The sequence below is a fragment of the Rhinopithecus bieti genome, unplaced genomic scaffold (assembly GCF_001698545.2).
Source record: "Rhinopithecus bieti isolate Rb0 unplaced genomic scaffold, ASM169854v2 scaffold_22436, whole genome shotgun sequence".
In the NCBI taxonomy this organism is placed as follows: domain Eukaryota; kingdom Metazoa; phylum Chordata; class Mammalia; order Primates; family Cercopithecidae; genus Rhinopithecus; species Rhinopithecus bieti.
The window spans coordinates 81,826-106,895 of NW_016810644.1; the positions used below are offsets into that span (position 1 = coordinate 81,826).

Sequence of the window (25,070 nt, forward strand, 5' to 3'; positions counted from 1 at the left end):
TCTCTATCCTTTTCTCTCTTTTATCTCTCTCTCTATCCCTCTATCTCTCTTTTCTCTCTCTCTCTATGTATCTCTATCTCTATCTCTCTCTCTGTCTCTCTCTCTGTCTCTATTTCTGTATCTCTCTATATCTCTTTCTGTCTGTCTGTCTCTGTCTCTCTTTCTGTCTGTTTCTGTCTGTCTCTCTGCCTGTCTATTGGTCGTCTATCCTTTTTTTTTTTTTTTTTTTTGTTTTTTTTTTTTTTTTTTTTTTTTTTTTTTTTTTGAGATGGAGTCTCACTGTGTCTCCTAGGCTGGAGTATAGTGGCATAATCTCAGCTCACTGCAACCTCCACCTCCTGGGTTCGAGCAGTTCTCCCACCTCAGCCTCCAGAATAACTGGAATTACAGGCACACACCACCATCCCCAGCTAATTTTTGTAATTTTAGTACAGATGGGGTTTTACCATGTTGGCCAGGCTGGTCTCCAACTCCTAACCTCAGTTGATCCACCCGCCTTGGCCTCCCAAGGTGCTGGGATTCCAGGCGTGAGCCACTGCGCCTGGGCTCTTCTTCCTTCCCACCACCTTAGGTCTCAGTTCCAGCCAGCTTTCCCCTCACTTTGATCATAGCTATCTCACCCGGCAGCCTTTCTTTGCATAATCTCCTTAGGCTTCTTTGATCCTCCCCAGATCTAGGGGTTTTCAACTGGATTCTATTAAATTAGTTGAAACTGGGGATGATTTGATTTTTTCCCCCAGGGGATATCTGGCCATGCGTGGACAACATATTTGGTTGTCCCGATGGTGCGGGGGATGCTACTAGTGGGTAACACCTAGTGGGTAAAGGCTGGTTATTACTGACATCCTGTAATGCACAAGGTGGTCCTGTCATTCTGCAACTAAGTGTGATCCAGCCCACACCTCAACAGGGCTGAGAAAATCCTACCTTGGCTCACTTTTTTTTTTTTTTTTTTTTTGAGATGGAGCCTTCCTCTGTCACCCAGGCTGGAGTGCAGTGGTGCAATCTTGGCTCACCGCACCCTCCACCTCTTGGGGTTCAAGCAGTTCTCCTGCCTCAGCCTTTCTGAGTAGCTGGGACTACAGGTGCCCGCCACCATGCCCAGCCTCTTTTTTTTTTTTTTAAGTAGAGATGAGGTTTCACCATGTTGGCCAGGCTGCTCTTGAACTCTTGACCTCAGGTGATCCGCCTGCCTTGGCCTCCCAAACTGCTGGGATTACAGGCGTGAGCCACTGCGCCTGGCCCTTTTTCTCCTTTAAGCTTTTGTTCTTTCTCCAATTTAATCTTCCCATAACGTTTGGGTCTCGGGGGTTAAGGGGTTGAGAGAGAAAAGTAGAGGGACCTGAGCATCATGGCTGAGGCTCACCTTGTACCCGCAACTTCCACAGCCTGGAGAAATGTAACCTGTCGGCGGCCAGCTGTCAGGACCTGGCCTTGTTTCTCACCAGCATCCAACACGTAACTCGATTGTGCCTGGGATTTAATCAGCTCCAAGATGATGGCATCAAGCTGTTGTGTGCGGCCCTGACTCACCCCAAGTGTGCCTTAGAGAGACTGGAGTAAGTTTTCCCTGGTTCCGTTTCTAGAAATGACTCTATGGGCACAGATATCAAGAATAATGGTTTCTTCATCTGCTATCTATTTACATTATTAAAAAGTAACATTCACTGAGTAATTACTGTGTGCCAGGAATTGCTCTAAAACAGATTCTGAGTAGCATCCTAGATCTTTTGATTCCATCTCTAGAGTTTATGCCAAGAAAATTAATTTCCACAAGGACCCCAGGAAATAATGAATTTTTTGGTCAACCCATATGTGAGCTCTTAGCAGAGAGAGAACAAGGCCTCAAGGCTGGGGTGGTAGATATGACATTTACTTCCTGCCCATGTGGAAGATACAGTTTCATGAGTGACATATAAAAACAAAACAATAGATATAAAGAAAAACAAAGTAGAATGAGAATAGAATGACAGGGATGGGGTTGATTTCCCAGCAGGGTCTTCTCTCACCAACCCATTTGAAGAGGTGATACTAAAATTAGAGACTCAGATGAAGCAAGGGGAGGCAGCAGTATGCAGAGAAGGAACAGCAGAGTGAAAGGCCTGAGGTTGGGCCGGGCACGGTGGCTTGTGCCTGTAATCCCAGCACTTTGGGAGGCTGAGGCAGGCAGATCACGAGGTCAGGAGTTTAAGACCAGCCTGACCAACATGGTGAAACCCCATCCCTACTAAAAATACACAAAAAAATTAGCCGGGTGTGTGGCATGTGCCTGTAATCCCTGCTTCTCAGGAGGCTGAGGAAGGAGAATTGCTTGAACCCAGGAGTTGGAGGTTGCAGTGAGCAGAGATTGCACCACTGCACTCCAGCCTGGACGACAGTGAGACTCTGTCTCAAAAAAAGGCGTGAGGTTGGAATGAGCACAGTATGTTGGAAGAACAATGAGGAAGATAGCATGGTTGGAGTAAAGTGAGTGAGGGTGATAGTGGGAGGAGATGGAGGTGCCTGGGACATGCTGGGCTGTGTAAGAATCTGTTTTGTCTGGGGTGAGATAGAAAGTCATCCTTGGATTGGAAGTGGGACATGACCTTAATCTGACCTACTTTGAAAGATCGTGCAGGCCGCTGTTGACAGGTAGACTACAGTCGGGACAAAAATACCAGTATGAGCAAGAGATGGGACTCCTATCGACCAGGAGAGAGTGGCCCATGGGGAGGTTATAGGATTTCAGGATAGATGGGAAGGTAGAACCAATGGGGTTTGCTGATAGATTCAAGGTAGTTTAGGAGGGAGGGTACCAAGAATACCTCCCAAAGGGTGAGGTTGGCAGCTAGGTAAAGGATGGGATCATTCTCCAACACAGGGAAGATTGGGGGCAGAGCTGGGTCGGGGTGAAAAGAGTTTGGGTTGGGGATATAGGAGCTTGAGATACCTATCGAATAACCACGCAGAGATGTTATGTGAGCAGTTGTAGGCAGGACTGCGGGAATCCAGAGGATTGCTGTGTGAGGATGAGAGACCCCATACAGTGTGGACACATCGTGAGATTCTTTAGATCTCCTCTTCTCTAGCTGCATTGTGCTGCTGTGGTGCAGGTGTGGAATAGAGGGAAAGCTGGGTTTTGCAGAGACTGGACAACTTCCTGAGACTCAGAATAAAAAACAGAAAGGCCAAGGGCCTTTAGGTGTCACCAAGTTCATGATCCTGGAGAACCACGGACTCTGAACTGGCAAAGGAGCAAAGGGCCAGTGCCCACTGAGCACTGAGTCTGCAAGAACAGGAATATCGGCCGGGTGCGGTGGCTCAAGCCTGTAATCCCAGCACTTTGGGAGGCCGAGACGGGTGGATCACGAGGTCAGGAGATCGAGACCATCCTGGCTAACACGGTGAAACCCCGTCTCTACTAAAAAAATACAAAAAACTAGCCGGGCGATGTGGCGGGCGCCTGTAGTCCCAGCTACTCGGGAGGCTGAGGCAGGAGAATGGCGTAAACCCGGGAGGCGGAGCTTGCAGTGAGCTGAGATCGGGCCACTGCACTCCAGCCTGGGCGGCAGAGCGAGACTCCCTCTAAAAAAAAAAAAAAAAAAAAAGGAATATCGATAGGTGATTCATATGTATAATGTGAGTTAATCATACATGTGTGTAATTATGTGTATGATAATATGCGTAGAACTGTAACACCATTATTATTATAATTAGTAGTAGAACCTTAATATAACTATAACCCTAATAATAATTAATTATAATTGTGTTAATTCTACCCATTATAACATCATACACACATAATTACATATTGTAATTTTAACCAATTATTGTAATTATATAATTACAACTAATTATAATATATATTATAACAAATTAAATTATAATTTATAATTTATTGTAATATATGTATATACATGTATAATTGTAACATATTTCATTATATATTTTAGTGATATATATTATATAATATGTGTATTATATATGTAATATATAGTTAATATTTAATATATTAATGTATGATAGTATATAACTACATATATTTTAAAACTTACATGTTAACACAAACATATTATGCAATACATACATATCTAACATATGCCATCTCTATTAGTGACATAATAATCTTCTATAACCTGCACACTGCCTGTTTGCCAAGTGCCATCCCAAGCACATGCACTGCTCATGGGCTCACTGGCAGCTCTCTGCTAGACCATCCTACTGCACTTTGGAAGGCAATGAAGGCTGAAAAGAGTGCAGGAGCTTGTTGAGGGTCTCCTAGCTGCTGACAGACAAGCCCATTTGGACCCGTGCCCAACTGGCTCCAGAACCTTGGAGCCTTGAAAGTTTTTTCTCTCTTTTTTCCTAAACCAATCACTAATGAGAAGCACACACTTGATGTGCCCACTGTAGAAACCTGGACCGAGGGAGGGTTATGATGCGCAAGGTACTAGCATAGACTGGGTTGGCGTCCAGCGGAAAAGAAAGGTCACGTGGTCCAGGGAGCTGCTGCATGTGTGGACTCGGAGGCGGCCTGAGGCTGTGCCCCGGGAGCCTCCATCTGGGCTGCTTCCCTGAGCATCCGGCTCTGTGGCTCTCACCCTGCAGGCTCTGGTTTTGCCAGCTGGGAGCACCCAGTTGCAGGTACTTGTCAGATGCTCTCCTGCAGAACAGGAGCCTGGCACACCTAAATCTGAGCAAGAACCGCCTGGGAGATGAGGGAGTCAAGTTCCTGTGTGAGGCCTTGGGTCACCCGGATTGTAACCTGCAGAGCCTGAAGTAAGTTTTCTTGGCTCCCTCTCAGTGAGTGGCTGGAGGAGAGCGATGGGAATTGACTCACCCATGCCTGAGTTCCTGATGGGGTTTGAGTGAGGTGTGGACGAACTCTTTGCCATGGAGGAGCTTCTGGTTTTGTTGGGGGTGTGGGATGGGGAAAGTGGGATGACTGTGAATGTGTATGTGTCCGGGGGACCTCGAGACCAGCCCCCAGGTTTGATGTTTCAATGGGAGGACTCGGGATTCAGTCCGGAGTTGTATTCACGGCTACACTTCATCAGGGTAGCAAAGAGAAAGGGACTTGGGACAGAGTCCAGAGGAAACCAGACATAAGCTCCCAAGAGTCCTCTTCCCCATGTAGTTACATGTGGGATGTGACACGTTTCTCTTCAAATAGCCTGATCAATCCTTTATTCTTTAATCCACAGTACCCCTCCCCTTCCCTTTTCTTCTTTTTCTTTCTGCCTTTACATGTTCAGGCACCAGCGGCTTCTCAGTATTCGCTCACATTCCTTTCCTTATTTGGGAAGAAAACTCGCTCTCTAGCTCATCGCAGAAGACTTCTTTGCCTTCTCCCCTTTCTCCCTCACGGGCCCACATTATCTAAGAGAACATTCACATGTTTAGCCAATCAGGTCTAGTTTAGATTGTGCAGTTTGACCCCAGCCAATGGGGAAAGGGCACGGGGTCAGGATTTGCATCACGGATAAAAACTTTCATTTTCCTTTGTTCTGGGTGCTCTCCGGGTGACTGGCCAAAGAGAAGGATCCCTCTGGGCAGAAGTAAATTGGCTTGGCTGAGAACTCCTTTGTCTGAGTGCTCATTTTCCTTAAGATTCCAAGCTTTATTTCCAACATCACACAAGACACACAATTCCTCCGGCCACCAGCTGTGGCAATCATGCCAAGTGCAGTCTACCAGGGCAGCCCATTGGAGACCCTCTGCCCAGGGTTTTTACTGGGTGCTGGTGATGTGTGATCTAGCGTGTACCAAGACGTGAGCCACCGCACCTGGCCGGTCAATGGATTTTTTATTCTTCCAGGGGAATTTGAAACCAAGAGTAGAGAGAAGAGCATATACTCCAATCCATGCTCAAACTTCAACAATTACTGATTTATGACCTATCTCCTTTGATTAAAGCTTCACCAACACTCAGTAATGGGATTGCTGGGTCAAATGGGATTTCTGGTTCTAGAGTGAAGAATGACCACACTGTCTTCCACAATGGTTGAACTAATTTCTCCCTCTAAGATGATTTGGAGGCCCATCCATCCTGTGGGTGATATCTCTTCCTTTGTAAACACAAAGTAGTTTTATATTTGCATCTGCATTTATAACATAAGAATGAAGTTGAGTATGTTTTCAAATGCTGACAACCATTGATAAAAACTTTTTTTTTTTTTTNCTAATTATAATATATATTATAACAAATTAAATTATAATTTATAATTTATTGTAATATATGTATATACATGTATAATTGTAACATATTTCATTATATATTTTAGTGATATATATTATATAATATGTGTATTATATATGTAATATATAGTTAATATTTAATATATTAATGTATGATAGTATATAACTACATATATTTTAAAACTTACATGTTAACACAAACATATTATGCAATACATACATATCTAACATATGCCATCTCTATTAGTGACATAATAATCTTCTATAACCTGCACACTGCCTGTTTGCCAAGTGCCATCCCAAGCACATGCACTGCTCATGGGCTCACTGGCAGCTCTCTGCTAGACCATCCTACTGCACTTTGGAAGGCAATGAAGGCTGAAAAGAGTGCAGGAGCTTGTTGAGGGTCTCCTAGCTGCTGACAGACAAGCCCATTTGGACCCGTGCCCAACTGGCTCCAGAACCTTGGAGCCTTGAAAGTTTTTTCTCTCTTTTTTCCTAAACCAATCACTAATGAGAAGCACACACTTGATGTGCCCACTGTAGAAACCTGGACCGAGGGAGGGTTATGATGCGCAAGGTACTAGCATAGACTGGGTTGGCGTCCAGCGGAAAAGAAAGGTCACGTGGTCCAGGGAGCTGCTGCATGTGTGGACTCGGAGGCGGCCTGAGGCTGTGCCCCGGGAGCCTCCATCTGGGCTGCTTCCCTGAGCATCCGGCTCTGTGGCTCTCACCCTGCAGGCTCTGGTTTTGCCAGCTGGGAGCACCCAGTTGCAGGTACTTGTCAGATGCTCTCCTGCAGAACAGGAGCCTGGCACACCTAAATCTGAGCAAGAACCGCCTGGGAGATGAGGGAGTCAAGTTCCTGTGTGAGGCCTTGGGTCACCCGGATTGTAACCTGCAGAGCCTGAAGTAAGTTTTCTTGGCTCCCTCTCAGTGAGTGGCTGGAGGAGAGCGATGGGAATTGACTCACCCATGCCTGAGTTCCTGATGGGGTTTGAGTGAGGTGTGGACGAACTCTTTGCCATGGAGGAGCTTCTGGTTTTGTTGGGGTGTGGGATGGGGAAAGTGGGATGACTGTGAATGTGTATGTGTCCGGGGACCTCGAGACCAGCCCCAGGTTTGATGTTTCAATGGGAGGACTCGGGATTCAGTCCGGAGTTGTATTCACGGCTACACTTCATCAGGGTAGCAAAGAGAAAGGGACTTGGGACAGAGTCCAGAGGAAACCAGACATAAGCTCCCAAGAGTCCTCTTCCCCATGTAGTTACATGTGGGATGTGACACGTTTCTCTTCAAATAGCCTGATCAATCCTTTATTCTTTAATCCACAGTACCCCTCCCCTTCCCTTTTCTTCTTTTCTTTCTGCCTTTACATGTTCAGGCACCAGCGGCTTCTCAGTATTCGCTCACATTCCTTTCCTTATTTGGGAAGAAAACTCGCTCTCTAGCTCATCGCAGAAGACTTCTTTGCCTTCTCCCCTTTCTCCCTCACGGGCCCACATTATCTAAGAGAACATTCACATGTTTAGCCAATCAGGTCTAGTTTAGATTGTGCAGTTTGACCCCAGCCAATGGGGAAAGGGCACGGGGTCAGGATTTGCATCACGGATAAAACTTTCATTTTCCTTTGTTCTGGGTGCTCTCCGGGTGACTGGCCAAAGAGAAGGATCCCTCTGGGCAGAAGTAAATTGGCTTGGCTGAGAACTCCTTTGTCTGAGTGCTCATTTTCCTTAAGATTCCAAGCTTTATTTCCAACATCACACAAGACACACAATTCCTCCGGCCACCAGCTGTGGCAATCATGCCAAGTGCAGTCTACCAGGGCAGCCCATTGGAGACCCTCTGCCCAGGGTTTTACTGGGTGCTGGTGATGTGTGATCTAGCGTGTACCAAGACGTGAGCCACCGCACCTGGCCGGTCAATGGATTTTTTATTCTTCCAGGGGAATTTGAAACCAAGAGTAGAGAGAAGAGCATATACTCCAATCCATGCTCAAACTTCAACAATTACTGATTTATGACCTATCTCCTTTGATTAAAGCTTCACCAACACTCAGTAATGGGATTGCTGGGTCAAATGGGATTTCTGGTTCTAGAGTGAAGAATGACCACACTGTCTTCCACAATGGTTGAACTAATTTCTCCCTCTAAGATGATTTGGAGGCCCATCCATCCTGTGGGTGATATCTCTTCCTTTGTAAACACAAAGTAGTTTTATATTTGCATCTGCATTTATAACATAAGAATGAAGTTGAGTATGTTTTCAAATGCTGACAACCATTGATAAAAACTTTTTTTTTTTTTTTTTTTTTTTTTTAACCAGTTTGCTTTTTTTTTTCCCTACCCACTTTGTGGGATTTTTTTTTTTTTTAAAATTTAAAAAAAATTTTAAAAAAATTTTTTTTTTTTTTTTTTTTTTTTTTTTTAACCAGTTGCATTGCTTTTTTCCCTACTCACTTGTAGGGAATTCTTTGTTTTAGAAGCTTAATCTTTTATTGCAAATTTACCATCTGTATATGTTTTGGGTGTGCAAAGTGTTACAATTATGAATACAAAGTGGAATAATTAAGTTAGTTAACGTGTCCATCGCCTCAAATACTTTTATGTGGTGACAATATTTGAAATTATGTTTGCAATTTTGAAAGGTACCATGTTCTATTAAGTACATTCACCATGACATGCAATAGATCTCAAAAAAAAAAATCATATTCCTGCTGAGATTTTTGTACCCTTTGACCACCATGTCTAAACTCTAGGGAGAGCTGACTGTCTTTGGTTTGATTTGCATGTAGCATTTATCAGGCTGGCAGTTCTCTTACACTTGGCCTTTGAGGATTTAGCCACATGGACATTGTTCACATAGTCAAAACTGTTTTTATTTTTATTTATTTATTTATTTATTTATTTATTGTTTTGAGACGGACTCTTGCTCTGCTGCCCAGGCTGGAGTGCAGTGGCACAATCTCGGCTTAGTGCAACCTCCGCCTCCCGGATTTAAGCGATTCTCCTGCCTCAGCCTCCCGAGTAGCTGGGATTACAGGCGCCTGCCACCATGCCTGGATAATTTTTGTATTTTTTGTACAGACAGGGTTTCACCATGTTGGGCAGGCTGGTCTCAATCTCCTGACCTCGTGATCCACCTGCCTCGGCCTCCCAAAGTGGTGGGATTACAGGCATGAGCCACCACACCCGGCCAAACCTTTTTTTGCAGGGAAGAGGGGGTTTAAGGATTTTGGATTGCCATGTGCCTTCTCTGCATAAGGGTATCAGCCTTCCAATGTTCTCTCTCTCCTCCTGTCTCTTCCTTGTCCCTCCTCTCCTCATCCCTCCCCACCTCATCCCATATTTTCTCCAAATAGTCACCTGGATTAACTATCTTGAACTTATTATGGTATAGTAATTTATTCTGGGAAATTCAGACCTGCCATTATAGGAGATTCCTGGTATCTTCAGCTCAACTGTTGAGCTCGAGGGCTGAGAATGGTACACTGTGATAACCAAGCCAACTCTGGGTGCTGGGGGGTAACCACCACAGAGGCGCTTCACACTCATGCACCTGCGGGGGGCGTGGGAGGGACAGGGCTGGACTGCTGTACCCTCTGCTTTCTTTCTATCTCAGGCAAACAGAGCACCTGCAGGTGTCTCAGCCCTCCTGACTCGCTTCCTCCTCATTTCAGGCTTGGGACAGAAGTCTGGCTTCAGGATGTCTCCTTTCCTTAGACGTGAGACAGGCAGGTGTAAACAGTCTGGCTTCAGGGTGTCTCCTTTCCTTGGACGTGAGACGGGCAGGTGTAAACAGTCTGGCTTCAGGATGTCTCCTTTCCTTAGACGTGAGACAGGCAGGTGTAAACAGTCTGGCTTCAGGGTGTCTCCTTTCCTTGGATGTGAGATGGGAGGGTGTAAACAGTCTGGCTTCAGGGTGTCTCCTTTCCTTGGACGTGAGACGGGCAGGTGTAAACAGTCTGGCTTCAGGGTGTCTCCTTTCCTTGGACGTGAGACGGGCAGGTGTAAACAGTCTGGCTTCAGGGTGTCTCCTTGCCTTGGACGTGAGACGGGCGGGTGTAAACAGTCTGGCTTCAGGGTGTCTCCTTTCCTTGGACGTGAGACGGGCAGGTGTAAACAGTCTGGCTTCAGGGTGTCTCCTTTCCTTGGACGTGAGATGATCAGGTGTAAACAGTCTGGCTTCGGTGTCTCCTTTTCCTGGACGTGAGATGGGCAGGCGTAAACACAGCACAGCTTCAGGACACCATACTTTCCCCCCTTTTGTACGTTTTTATTTTGCAGTTTGTCAGGTTGTTCTTTCACAAGAGAGGGCTGTCAAGAGCTGGCTAATGCCCTCAGGCATAATCATAACGTGAAAATCTTGGATTTGGGACAAAATGATCTTCAGGATGATGGAGTGAAGCTACTGTGTGAGGCTCTGAAACCTTCACATCGTGCGTTGCACACACTTGGGTGAGTTGATGCTGTTCTCCTCGCAGAGTCTCCCTTCCCTACGTTTGCGGGTATGGAGATAAAATGACAGGATCCCATCAGTGGTTAGAAAGTGAGACAAAGTAAGGACAAGCCCTCCTCTAATAAGTCTCGGCTGGGTGTGATGGCTCACGCCTGTAATCCCAGCACTTTGGGAGGCTAAGGTGGGCAGATCACCTGAGGTCAGGAGTTTGAGAGCAGCCTGGCCAACATGGAGAAACCCCATCTCTACTAAAAATACTCAAATTAGCTGGGAGCAGCGGCTCATGCCTGTAATCCCAGCACTTTGGGAGGCCAAGGTGGGCAGATCACCTGAGGTCAGGAGTTTGAGAGCAGCCTGGCCAACATGGAGAAACCCCATCTCTAGTAAAAATACTCAAATTAGCCGGGAGCAGCGGCTCATGCCTGTAATCCTAGCATACGATGAGGTTGAGGTGGGTGGATCACCTGAGGTCAGGCGTTCAAGACCACCCTGGCCAACGTGGTGAAACCCTGTCTCTACTAAAAAACACAAAAATTAGCCAGGTGTAGAGGTGTGGGCACCTGTAATCCCAGCTACTCAGGAGGCTGAGGCAGGAGAATTGCTTGAACCCAGGAGGTGGAGGTTGCGGGGAGCCAAGATCGTGCCACTGCACTCCAGCCTGGGAGACAAGAGTGAAAATCCATCTCAAAAAATAAACAAACAAACAAACAAAAAAGAAATCTCTCCTGCTAGATGGTAAGCTTGAAGTTTTTCGCGTTTAGAGAAGCGTTTTACTCTTGTTACCACTATCCTCGGTACACTGCAAGTATTATTCCTCCCAATCTGTCCACGGTGGGTGCCAGGTACTGGCGGGTGGGTGCAGCCTGCTCTCTCCACACTGTGCATCTCCACTTCACGGTTGTTAACCGTCATGCAGTGTAGACTCAGCAGACTCAGATGAGTTGCTCTGAAACGTAGGAGTTTTTGCTAAATGTGGCTTAAACGACAGCCATTTCTCGTGTAGGGAGTGGTTCCAGGGCTCGTTAACACAATAGCTCAGTGATGTTTTCTGAAAAGGTGTGTTAGGATTTGTTAGTATCAAATGAACCGACTCAAACTGTAAGCCGCCTCCAGCGTTGTTGGGGTTTACCAGCCACCTCAAACCTCTATTCAGAGATGGTTAAATCTACTCTATAGACACCACAAATAATCATTGGTTTAAACATAAACTAGAGTTGTTCTCTCATAGGCCTGAAAGAGACATGATTAGGTTAATGGTATCTGCAGTGCCAAATTGTTTGGCATAAATGCATTCTGAACCAAGTTCGTCTTCAAAAAAAAAAAAAATCAGTTAATGAAGCAACTTACTGAACTATTTCCTTAAGAGAGAGACTCACTCTGACCTTTTTCTTTCTAAAAGAAGGGCTTTATTGTTTGTTTGTTTTTTTAAAGATGGGGTCTCTCACTCTCACCCAGGCTGGAGTGCAGTGGTGTGATCTCAGCTCAGTGCAACCTCTGCCTCCTGGGCTCAAGCAATCTTTTCACCTCAGCCTCCTGAGGAGCTGGGACAACAGGTGCAGGTTACCACACTCGCCTATTTTTTTCTATTTATTATAGAGATGAGGTTCCACCATGTTGCCCAGGCTGGTCTCAAACTCCTGAGCTCAAGTGGTCTGCCTGCCTCAGTCTCCCAAAGTGTTGAAATTACTGACATGAGTCACTGTGCCTGGCCAGCGTGTCATAGTTATTTATGAAACTCAGGTGGAGATTGCTGATGTGTTAAACTGATCTAATGTACTTTCTCACTTTTGTCTTTGTGTTTCTAGTAGCTAGCCAACCCAAATGTTCAAATTTTGTATTGTTGAATTCAGAAATCAGATGGAAAAAAAGTGGAAATCAGGAATAAGAGTGCTATTTCAGTTTTCAGAGATCTAATAAACTCATACCCATTGTATACTAAAATGGTTTGTTTCACATTCTGGCGGGTTAAATTTTTGTTTCCTCCTCAATCAAATACAGTTTAAAATAGTATCTGCCTTTGATAGGATTGATGGATGGGTTAGATGAGTTACGTGTCAGTATTTAAAAGGTGACCAGCATGGAATAAGTACTCCACTCTTTTTTTTTTTTTTTGTGAGATGGAGTCTCACTCTGTTGCCCAGGCTGGAGTGCAGTGGGGCAATCTCGGCTCACTGCAACTTCCGTCTCCCGGGCTCAAGCAATTCTCTGCCTCAGCCTCCCGAGCAGCTAGGATTGGATTACAGGCGCACACTACTACACCCAGCTAATTTTTGTATTTTTTTGTAGTAGAGACAGGGTTTTACCATCTTGTCCAGGCTGGTGTTGAACTCCTGACCCTTGTGATCCACCCACCTCGGCCTCCCAAAATGCTGGGATTACAGGTGTGAGTCACTGCACCCACCCAGCCCTTTTTTTTTCAAAAGACAGAATCTTGCTGTCACCAGGCTGGAGTGCAGTGGTGTGACCTCAGCTCACTGCAACCTCTACCTCCTGGGTTCAAGCAATTCTCCTACCTCAGCCTCCTGAGTAGCTGCAACTACAGATACGTGCCAACACGCCTGGCTAATTTTTGTATTTTTAATAGAGAGGGGATTTCACCACGTTGGCCAGGATGGTCTTGATCTCTTGACCTCATGATCCGCCCACCTAAGCCTCCCAAAGTGCTGGGATTACAGGCATGAGCCACCACGCCGGGGCAAGTGCTCCACTCTTAAGCAGTCTCTTTTAGTAATAGTTTTCCTGTAGATGTGATATCTCTTTTCTAACTTCCCAGTCTCAGAGGATTATCTGTTATGCTTTCTTCCTGCCCGCCCTAGGTTGGCAAAATGCAATGTGACAACTGCTTGCTGCCAGCATCTCTCCTCGGTTCTCAGCAGCAGTAAAAGCCTGGTCAATCTGAACCTTCTAGGCAATGAATTGGATCCTGATGGTGTCAAGATGCTATGTAAGGCTTTGAGAAAGTCGACATGCAGGCTGCAGAAACTCGGGTAATCCCCACTGACTTTTCCACGGGCAAGAACCTACAGGGACAAGACTAGATTGACTAGGCTTCTAGAGCACGCGTCAGGTTTCCATTGCAGTCAGCTTCCTCGGGCAGTGCTGGCCAATGGAACTTCCAGTAAGAGTGGGAGTGATCTATCCGTGCTGTGCACCTGCCACGTAGCCACTAGCAGCATCTCATCATTGGGAACTTGAAACATGGTTAGTGTGACTGGGAACTGAATTAGTAGTTTTCTTTTTTTCTTTCTCCTTTTGTGAGATAGTGTCTCACTGTGTCACCCAGGCTAGAGTGCAGTGGTGTCATCTTGACTCACTATAACCTCTACCTCCTGGATTTAAGCAATTTTCCTGCCTCATCCTCCCAAGTAACTGGGGTTACATGTGCCCGCCCCCATGATCAACTAATTTTTTTTATTTTTGTAGAGACAGGGTTTTGCCTTGTTGGCCAGGCTATCTTGAACTCCTGACCTCAGGTGATCCACCTGCCTTGGTCTCCCAAAGTGCTGGGATTACAGATGTGAGTCCCTGTGCCCAGACTGTTGTGTTTTTTGTTTTTTGTTTTTTTTTTTGAGATGAAGTCTCATTCTGTCACCCAGGCTGGAGTGCAGTGATATGATCTCAGCTCACTACAACCTCCTCCTCCTGGTTCAAGCAATTCTCCTGCCTCAGCCTCCCCAGTAGCTGGGACTACAGGTGCATGCCATCACACCTGGCCAATTTATTGTTGTTCTTGTATTTTTAGTAGAGACAGGGTTTCACCATGTTGGCCAGGCTGGTCTAGAACTCCTGACCTTAGGTGATCCACCTGCCTTAGCCTCCCAAAGTGCTGGGATTATAGGTGTGAGCCATGGCTCCTGGCTAGTGGCCTGTTTTCTTTAACATAAATTTAAATGTTTAGTTTTATTAAGTTGGTGCAATGTAATTGTGGTGTTTGCTATTACTTTTAATGCAGTGGTTTTAAACTAATGGTTTTGCCATCACTTTTAACGGCAAAAAGGGCAATTACTTTTGCATCAACCTAATAATTAAATCTTAACAGCCACATGGGGCTAATGATTATCGTACTGGATGGTGCAGTCCTGGAGAGTTTTGGGTATTTTGAGAGCCTGCTCATTTTTATCTTTCTTGTACTTACTCTACATTTCACTCCACAGCCATTAACTCATAGCTTCTTTTTCAATACCGACTCTAGGCCAAGCACCATGGCCATGGTAGACAGACAAATGAACGTGAGCCTTGTCCTCACAAGTCTTGAGTTCTCCTCCAGGAGATAACGGGTCTGAGACATAAAAGCAATCTCTGTTGTCATGAATGCTGCGAAAGAAACTGTAGGTTGAGATGAGACAGGAGGGTGACCAGAATAGCAAGCTGCTTGCCTGAGGTGGTGCCATTGATCCTGAGTCCCAAGGAAGCTGGAAGGAGGGAGTCCCTACATCAGAAAGGGAACATGAGAGGTGGCTAGAGATGAAGGGTGGAATGTACTACGGATGTTTCAGTAGCATGTGCAAAGGCCCTGAGGTGGCACCAAGCTTTATGTTGCCCCTTTGAGGCACTGAAAGAACAACATTTAATTAGAATACTCTCTACCCCATCCAGTATTCTAAGGAAATCAGAAAAGTAAGCAGGCTGGCTGTGGTTGCTCGTGCCTGTAATCCCAGCACTTTGAGAGGCAAGGCAGGAGGATCACTTGAGGCCAGGAGTTCAAGACCAGTGTGGGCAACATAGGGAGATCCTATCTCTACAAAAATTTAAAAAATATTAGCTTGGCATGGTGGCACACACCTGTGGCCCCAGCAACTTGGGAGGCTGAGGTGGGAGGATTGCCTGAACCCAGGAGTTCAAGACTGCAGTGAGCTATGATCATGCACTCCAGCCTGGGTAACAGAGCAAGACCCTGTCTCAAAACAAAAAAGTTGGGGGCGGGGGGCATGGAGAAAGGTAAGCAGTTAACAGTTATTAGGTACATTTCAGCAGAAGTCATCTCAGATGCCAAGGAACCTTGCCTTCTTTGGAAGTGAGTCACAAGCTGCACCTTTTAGATTGAAGATTTGATGTTACCAACTTCACACTTCAGTGGTGCATTTTAAAAAGGGTTCTGGGACAGTGATCATTAAAGATGAAGCTTCTCTGCTGTCTATCATGCATGTGTACAGAAGGGACTCATGACTGGGTGCCCAGACCCTCACCTCCTCTTGAAGAACGCTCAGATTTTGTTTTTCAAAAATTGCTAGATGCAGATTGAGAAGTGTGTGGATTTATTCATATGCAGTGACAATGGCCTGAGGTACCCTGGCCTGCCCACGAGGTCCCTTGTGTCATCTGCACCATGGTTTTCTCATCCCTTGCCTTTGTGGTTGTGCCTTTTCTCTATGGAAAGGAGTTCCTGTGCCATCAGATCTTCTCCCTGACATCTGTGGGTTAGGCTCGCGTGGTGGGAGGTCCCAATCAAAGGGTAAACAAAAGTTACCTTCATTTGTTAGTCTTTCTGTAGGGTGGTACCAAAGTTATTGTGGTGTTTGCTGTTACTTTGAATGCAGTGGTTTTAAAGTAATGGTTTTTGCCATTACTTTTTTTTTTTTTTTCTGAGAGATAGAGTTTCACTCTTGCTGCCCACGCTGGAGTGCAATGGCGCGATCTCTGCTCACTGCAACCTCTGCCCCCCGGGTTCAAGCGATTCTCTTGCCTCAGCCTCCCGAGTAGCTGGGATTACTGGCGTGCTTCTCCATGCCCGGCTAATTTTGTATTTTTAGTAGAGACGGGGTTTCTCCATGTTGGTCAGGCTGGTCTAGAACTCCCGACCTCAGGTGATCCACCCGCCTCGGCCTCCCAAAGTGCTGGGATTACAGGCGTGAGCCACCGTGTCTGGCTGCCATTACTGTTAATGGCAAAAATGGCAATTACTTTTGCCTAAACCTTTGTTGCTTTATGTCAGTTAGCCCCTTTACACTGCACCCTGCCTGTACTTCACTGCTTCCAGCCAGTCCACTGTTGGTGAGCACCTAGGTTGGTTCCATGTCAATACTACTGTGAATAGTGCTGTGAGGAACACAAAGCATGTAGTCCATATACACCATGGACTACTACACAGCCCTAAAAAGGAATGAAACCACGTCCTTTGCGGCAACATGGATGCAGCCAGGGACCATTAGCCCAAGTGAATTAATGCAGGAATAGAAAACCACATACCACATATTCTCACAAGTTTGAGCTAAACAGTCAGTACATGTGGATTTAAAGATGGTGACAGTAGCCCGGCACAGTGGCTCACACCTGTAATCCCAGCACTTCGGGAGGCCAAGGCAGGTGGATCACCTGAGTTCAGGAGTTCAAGACCAGCCTGGCCAACATGATGGTGAAACCCAGTCTTTACTGAAAATACAAAAATTAGCCGAGCGTGCTGGCAGGCACCTATGATCCCAGCTACTCTGGAGACAGGCAGGAGAATTGCTTGAATCTGGGAGGTGGAGGGTGCAGTGAGCCAAGATCATGCCATTGTACTCCAGCCTGGGTGACAGAGTGAGACTCCATCTCAAAAAAAAAAAAAAAAAGGTGTTAACAGTAGACACTGGGGACCACTAGAGGGAGGAGGGTGGGAGGGAAGTAAGTTTAACTATGTGTCAGGTGCTATGTTCACTTGGGTGATGGGATCGTTCATACACCAAACAATAGACCCAGGTAACAAACCTGCACATTTTCCCCTCAACCTTTAAAAAAAAAAAAAAAATCATTACTTCTAAATTGCTTCACTGCTTCTAAACTTCAGTACTTCTTTTTTTCTGCAGGATTCCAAAAGACTTGCACAGCGTCGTGAGAGAGGAGATACAGACCTCACAGGAGGGGCTCTGTCTGAAACTCAAGTGTGCTTGGGATTTTAATGACCTTGAAGACAAGTGGTGGTGGTGATTCCGTGGATTGAATGTCACATGACTTGACCATAGATCTTGGGGGAACGCCACCAGGACATCCTGGCCTGTGTGTCACTCTGATGTCACCATTTGTGGGGACAATTGAGCTGTTCCCTGCAGAAGGCTTTGTCACAGTTGTGGGAGGCAGCTCATTACACACCCAGGTCTGGAATCCTAGTCTAATACTGTGTCTGGTCCCAAGGTCATAAGATGACTATGTCCTCCTTGGTATGTTTTTAATTCTTGGAGGTGTTGAGAGAATTCAATAAAGCAAAGGATATAAAAATACCTCAGGAAAGCCCAAAGCCTTATTTCTCATGGATTGAGAAGTGGGATTGATATGTTTATAATTCCATAATTATTATACTGGGATTAAGCCACATAGACATCTAGAACTCCTAATATGCTTTTATTTTCACTTATATTGATTCCCCCAAGAAGTATTAGACTCTGCATTTATTTTTCTGAGACAGGGTCTCACTCTGTCACCCCAGCTGGAGTGGTACAGTGGTACCATCTCAGCTCACTGCAGCCTCCACCTCCCGAGTTCAAGTGATTCTCCTGCCTCAGCCTCCCAAGTAGCTGGGATTACAGGTATCTGCCACCATACCTGGCTAATCTTTGTATTTTTAGTAAAGACGGGGTTTCACCATGTTTCCCAGGCTGGTCTTGAACTCCTGGCCTCAAGTGACCCACCTGACTCAGCCTCCTGAAGTGCTGGGATTACAGGCGTGAGCCACTGTGCCCAGCCCGCATTGATTCCTAGCTCCGACTCCTCATTACGACGTCCTTTTCTGAGTTTATTCCATCTCCCACCCTTCTTCACCTGAAACCTCACTGTGCTCTGTGGAAACCAACAAACCTGAATTTAGAGAATAGGCTGAAAACATTCCTTTTATCTTCTCTCTGAAACCTACGTCTCGTCGGAGGATATTGCTCCTCTTACAGCACTTTTGGGCGTGGTTGTCTTGTCTAGGGAGCCTAGTGGTTAATTGGGTGGGTGGTCTCTTAATCCCCTGCTGCTCTGTGACCATTCTCCCCACCCCTCTGTCTCCCGCTCAGCCTCTAGCCTCATGTCTTTAGATTTAGACCTTGTTCTTCAAAGCCACTTCCAGACTGCCAACGAGACTTCAGTTAAAAGACTTTAGCTCCTGGCTCCCCCGCCATCCAGTGGTACAGGTTGAGTATCCCTTATCTGAAATGCATGGACTTTACTTTTTTTTTTTTTTTTTTTTTTTTTCAGATTTTGGAATATTTGCATTGTACTTACTGGCTGGACACACCAAATCTAAAATTCTGAATTCTGAAATGCTCCAGTGAACATTTCCTTTGAGCATCCATTCAGTGTTCAAAAAGAACATTTTAGATTTGGGATGTTCAACCTGTATTCCTTACACCTAATTTTAACCTCCATGCTTGTCCAACCCATGGCCTGGAGCCACTTTTAATGAGGTCCCAACATAAATTTATAAACTTTTGTATGCATGGACTTTTTTCCTTTTTTAGCTCATCAGCCATCATTAGTGTATGGCCCAAATTCTTCCAATGTGGCCCAGGGAAACCAAAAGATTAGACATCCCTGCATGACTGCATCTTCACTGATAGTATCTTCTGCCGTATATAAGCCTCTTTCATACTCAAATCCCAGAAATTATTACTCATGACTAATTATTTTGTAGTTTCCTTTTTTTTTTTTTTTTTTTTTTTTAAGACAGAGTCTTCCTCTGTCACCCAGGCTCGAGTGCAGCGGCGCGATCTCGGCTCACTGCAACCTCCACCTACCAGGTTCAAGCCGTTCTCTTGCCTCAGCCTCTCAAGTAGCTGGTACTACAGGCACCTACCACCACACCTGGCTAATTTTTGTATTTTAGTAGAGACAAGGTTTCACTGTGTTGGCCAAAATGGTCTCGATCTGACCTTGTGATCTGCCTGCCTCAGCCTCCCAAAGTGCTGGGTTTACAGGCATGAGCCACTGCGCCTAGCCTAGCAGTTTCATTTTTTTTTTTTTTTTTTTTTGAGAAGGAGTCTCGCCTCTGTCACCAGGCTGGAGTGCAGTGGCCGGATCTCAGCTCACTGCAAGCATCCCCCTCCCGGGTTTTACGCCATTCTCCTGCCTCAGCCTCCCGAGTAGCTTGGGACTTACAGGCCCGCCACTCGCCTGGCTAGTTTTTTGTATTTTTTTTTTTAAGTAGAGACGGGGTTTTCATCAACCGTGTTATGCCAGGATGGTCCCTCGATCTCCTGACCTAGTGACCGCCCACCCTCCGGCCTCCCAAAGTGCTGGGTTTACAGGCTTGAGCCACCGCGCCCGGCCAGTAGTTTCACTTTTAATTGGTATTGGCCTCTTCAACCACCACCTCATATCTTCCCGACTTACTCTTTCCAACCAGTTTAATCTGTACATTCCATTGATAACTCACTGATATACTGTAGCAAGAGGCTGTTTATCATGGGCCCTAAGCACCCCTGTACCTTTATGGGTATGCAAAAAATGTTCAACCCTGACTTTTAATTTTTTTTTTTTTTTTTTTTTTTAGTTTTCTTGCCAAGGACTTTTGCCAGGTTGTGTTTGCACTGAGCCAACTTGAGGGATAAGGTAACTTTCTACCCCAGATAAAAAGCAGGCTTGTTCTTACTGAAAATTGGCAAATTCCCTAAGTTCACTGTGCTTCTCTTAATCCAGTCTATAGCAGGTACAGTCATCCATCACGGATCCCTTATGGCACCCAAACTTGAGAGACTTGGGAAGTATGAGGAACTGATTAAAAGCAACAAGACATACTGACTCATGCTTTTGTCATGGATGAAATTCTTTGTTTCTGAGTCAGGAGTCTCATATCTTCTGCTAGCTTCCATGAAACAGGAACAGGCTAGCCTCTTGGCTCTTAAGTAGAATAAAATCCCAAACCCTTCTCAGTTCCTGAAGACAGTTGCCTTTTCGTTATACTTCACCCCACTTAGAGTTTATCTATTTAGCTGACACTACTCCAAACAGCCCCTCAAATTTGTCTAGGCAACGTCTTCCATGCTCTGCCTGCCCCTCTCACTTTGTCCTATGCACTCAACAAAACCACAAAACTTTTTCCAGTGTTCTAGGTACTCCACACTTGTATCCATATATCTGAACATGCTAACATACTGAAGAAGGATGTTCAACCCTGCTTAAATTTATGACTAATCCTAAGAGTTTTCTTACCATTGCTCACGATACCGTTACATCCTGGTTTAACCTGTTCTACTCAACTTCTGTCTTCCTCATAGTTCTCTATGTTCATACTCAGTTGATTTGACATCTTTCTTCAAGAAATAAGAATCGGGATCTTCCACAAGCACCCACTGCCACATCTACCAGCACCTGTGCCCTGATGAGACAAAAATAAAGGCTCTGAGGCATAGAAAGTGTCAATCTGAGTTAACCGCAGGGCAAGAGAGGCAAACCCTCTGATACACAAAAGATTGGATGCTATGGGTCGAGACTTAAGACTGCTGCTCAAGAAGACTTGAAATAAGTTTTCTCTGGAAAGTAAGTCTTCCTTCTCTATTCTGCAGATGTGCAGGACATAGAAGTAGAATACGACCCTGTTTACAGCAATCATAATATTCAGGTTAATACAAAAGTAAGGACCACCCTTTTGCTTATTTTATCCATCTGAAATATATGTATTTTTTAAATTTTCTTTTGTGAGATAGTCTCACTCTGATGCCAGGCTGGAGTGCAGTGGTGTGATCTCAGCTCACTGCAACCTCCACCTCTCAGGTTCAAGCGATTCTCCTGCCTCAGCCTCCTGAGTAGCTGGGATTACAGGTGCACACCACCATGCCAGCTAATTTTTATATTTTAGTAGAGATGGGGTTTCACCACATTGGCCAGGATAGTCTTGATCTCTTGACCTTCTGATTCACCCACCTTGGCCTCCCCAAGTGCTGGGATTACAGGTGTGAGCTACTGCGCCCGGCTGAAATAGTTTTTCTTAATCATTTTGGTTGTTAGATGCCAACGATGTGGTCTTCCGTCCTTCCTCTACAAACTAACCACCACTCTGTCCTACCCATTTGCACGGAAATATGATGGTCTGCCTCTGGCTACAGACTGTCTTTACACCCCAGGATAATTCCTTATTTTGTTACTTTTGGGTCACTTCCCCTCTCTGGACCTAATTACCTCATCTTCAAAATGATCAGGGCAGAAACACTTTGTAATTAAATTAGACCCAATTTTGGCTTTCACTTCTGCCTTGTGGCTGTGTAACATTTCTAAAATGTACTTGACTCACCTGAAAATATAAAACTGTATCCTGCACAGGGTATGTGAAATCGATGTGTCACGGATGGACCTCTCTATGAAGAATAAGATCTCAATAAGTTATAATTTTCTCTCTCCCACCCTAACACCAAGAGTCTTTCTTGTACTATTATTCAATAAGCAGACGCAATCAGAAGGAGTCTTACGGAATAGTTGGAGATCCATCTAGCATTTCGTAGCTTATAAAACACCTTCCCAGAGGGTCTAAATCCTCATCAAAGCCCTGTAGGATAGGACAGCCTTACTTTACTGATTTAGAAGCAAAGACACTGAAAGAAAATGCTTTACAGCAGATTAGAGAGATAGGTCAAACTGGCCTACAAATCCAACTTTTCTATTTTAAGATCTGGCCCACTTTACAACACCCAGTGGGACTTTTCAGTAAGTTGAAGGCTGTAATCCTTCATCCATGTTCTATTAGACATAGTAAAACCTAGAGTCCTTGAAATACTTCATTCTCTTCCTTTTTCTCTTTACTGCCCTTTGTAGATGAAATCTGGGATAGAAACTAATTTAGTATGTGAACTAATTTAGAAAATGTTGCCAAGGCCGTAAAGATTAAAAATAAAATCAAAGCTTAATTGCCTTAATCTTCATCTCATTGATTCATATTCAGTTGCCAGCTATTAAAATGTGCCATATTTTATTTTGAGACAGGGTCTCACTCTGTCACCAGGCTGGAGTGCAGTGGCACCATCTTGGCTCACTGCAACCTCTGCCTCCCAGGCTCAACGGATCCTGCCACTTCAGCCTCCCGAGTAGCTGGGACTACAGGTGTGTGCCACCATGTGATTTTCTTTTTTTTAGTAGAGATGGGGCTTTGCCATGTTGCCCAGGCTGCTCTCAAACTCCTGAATTCAACCGATCCTCCAGCCTTGATCTCCCAAAGTGCTGGGATTACAGGCGTGAGCTACCACACCTGGCCAACCATGTTATTTCTGATAATCTGACAAGATCAAGACTATCCCAAGATTTCGCGATTGTTTCTTTAAAAATAACAAGGATGGGCTGGGTGCAGTGGCTCACACCTGTAATCCCAGCACTTTGTGAGTCCAAGGCAGGCAGATCACGAGGTCAGGAGATTGAGACCATCCTGGCCAACATGGTAAAACCCTTTTTCTACTAAAATACAAAAAATACAAAAAAAAATTAGCCAGGTGTGGTGGTAGGTGCCTGTAGTCCCCCTTACTCAGGAGGTTGAAGCAGGGGAATTGCCTGAACCCAGGAGGTGGAGGTTGCAATAAGCAGGTATCGTGCCACTGCACTCCAGCCTGGTGACAGATCGAGACTCTGTCTCAGAGAAAAAACAAACAAAACAAAAAACAAAACAGGGATGGCTGGGTGCAGTGGCTCAAGCCTGTAATTCCAGCTATTTTGGGAGGCTGAGGCGGGCAGATAACAAAGTCAGGAGTTCGAGACCATCCTGGACAACATGGTAAAACCCCATCTCTACTAAAAACACAAAAATTAGCTGGGCATGGTGGCGGGCACCTGTAGTCCCAGCTACTCAAGAGGCTGAGGCAAGAGAATTGCTTGAACCCAGGAGGCAGGGGTTGCAGTGAGCTGAGATCATGCCACTGCACTCCAGCCTGGCGACAGAGCGAGACTTCACCTCAAAAAACAAACAAAACACAGGGATATCCTCTGTGTAATGCTTAATCCACAAATTCTCAATTCCTAAATTTTTAGTAATAATAACTCAATCTTATTTAATCTACTCAATTACTAAATTTTATATTTAGGGATTTTTGTTGTTGTTGTTCTACAGTTTCTAAGTTTGTCCTTGAATTCAGTTACATCAAAGTATCTTAAAGCAACATTTTTTTTTTACAGTAGTCAGATGATTTCAAAGCCACTGTACAGTCAGGCCAATGTTACTTTGCAGGACTCAGGGGGTTCATAATAGGTCTTGCCTGTCTGGAACGAATAATTGGTGGTTCAGGAGAAGAGATGAGATAGAAGGGATTCCAGTGTACCTTGACTGCTGAACTTTTTTTCTAGGCTGCCTCCAAATTATGAAGCCCATGAACCAAGACAGACCAATTAGCTTGTGACCAATTGTCTAACGTCAAGCCTCTGTTTATGAGGAAGGTAGAAGGATTATTTATGTCTCCAGCTTCACTCACCTTTCCTCCCACTCCTTTTACCCACCATGCTTGCTGTCTTTTTCGACACTCACTTCCTCACTTACCCACCACCTTGCTTTTTTTGGAGATCGTCTCACTCTGTTGCCCAGGCTGGAGTGCAATGGCGCGATCTCGGCTCGCTGCAACCTCCACCTCCTGAGTTCAAGCCATTCTCCTGCCTCAGCCTCCTGAGTAGTTAGGACTACGGGTGTGTGCCACCATGTCCTGGCTAATTTTTGTATTTTTAGTAGAGATGGGGTTTCACCATGTTGGCCAGGCTGGTCTCGAACTCCTGACCTCATGATCCACCCGACTCAGCCTCCCAAAGTGCTGGGATTACAGGCATGAGCCACCGCACCCAGCCTACCATGCAATGTTAAAAGCTTGGCTAGACGTGCCCAGGACTAGTGTGTGACTGAGGTGAGTCAAGCTTGGTGCATAGCGCAGGTGATAAGAGACAGAGGTGGTCGATGCTGAAACAGCCCAGGAGATCCTTTGAAGAAGAGACAGAGATGCAATTCCAGGAATGGAGGAAACTTGGGTGGAAAAGGATTCCCAGGGTGAGGGCAGCCAGAGTGGTAGCTTTTTAGCTTGGTAGCAGTTACTTGTACCCTTTAAGCCAATGTTTCCCCTGACAAGAAGGGTCTTATAACATCAATCTCAGAGATTTTGCAAGAATTAAAAGAACACATATAAAATATTCAGTGTGTGGTAAGCACCTGTCAATGTATTAATAGCTCTTAGGTGAATTATCTCCTTCAATTCTGTCATTAAGATTCTTTACTTGTAACTTAGACTTTTTATAGCTCGGTACCTCTTTTTTGTGATTAAAAAAAAAGTTTTTCAGACAGTGTTTTGCTGTGTCACCAGACTAGAGTGTAGTGGTGTGATCGTGGCTCACTGCAGCCTCAACCTCCCAGGCTCAAGTGATCATCCTTCCCTGGCCTCCTGAGTAGCTGGGACCACAGGCATGAGTCACCATGCCCGGATAATTAAAAATATATGTGTGTATATATATATATTATATATATAACCAGCTTGGGCAACATAGCAAGACCCTACCTCTATTACATATATATATTTATATATTAATATATATTA

General features: G+C 45.2%; 2 protein-coding genes across 2 annotated transcripts in view; one reads left to right on the forward strand and one right to left on the reverse strand.

Annotated features, from left to right (window-relative positions):
- The window catches only part of NLRP13 (NLR family pyrin domain containing 13), a 55,815-nt gene extending 38,186 nt beyond the window's left edge, over positions 1-17,629 (forward strand). Inside the window, exons 9-13 of the mRNA XM_017892600.1 lie at positions 1,389-1,559; positions 4,588-4,758; positions 10,464-10,634; positions 13,452-13,622; positions 17,418-17,629. Coding sequence (XP_017748089.1) covers positions 1,389-1,559; positions 4,588-4,758; positions 10,464-10,634; positions 13,452-13,622; positions 17,418-17,538 — 805 coding nt within the window. The 3' untranslated portion in view covers positions 17,539-17,629. The remainder of the gene's footprint in view (positions 1-1,388; positions 1,560-4,587; positions 4,759-10,463; positions 10,635-13,451; positions 13,623-17,417) is intronic.
- The window catches only part of NLRP4 (NLR family pyrin domain containing 4), a 62,382-nt gene continuing 48,799 nt past the window's right edge, over positions 11,488-25,070 (reverse strand). Inside the window, exons 11-13 of the transcript XR_001889307.1 lie at positions 21,815-21,878; positions 20,737-20,902; positions 11,488-11,683 (exon numbers count right to left, since the gene is read on the reverse strand). The gene's annotated coding sequence lies outside the window, so the exon portion shown is untranslated. The remainder of the gene's footprint in view (positions 11,684-20,736; positions 20,903-21,814; positions 21,879-25,070) is intronic.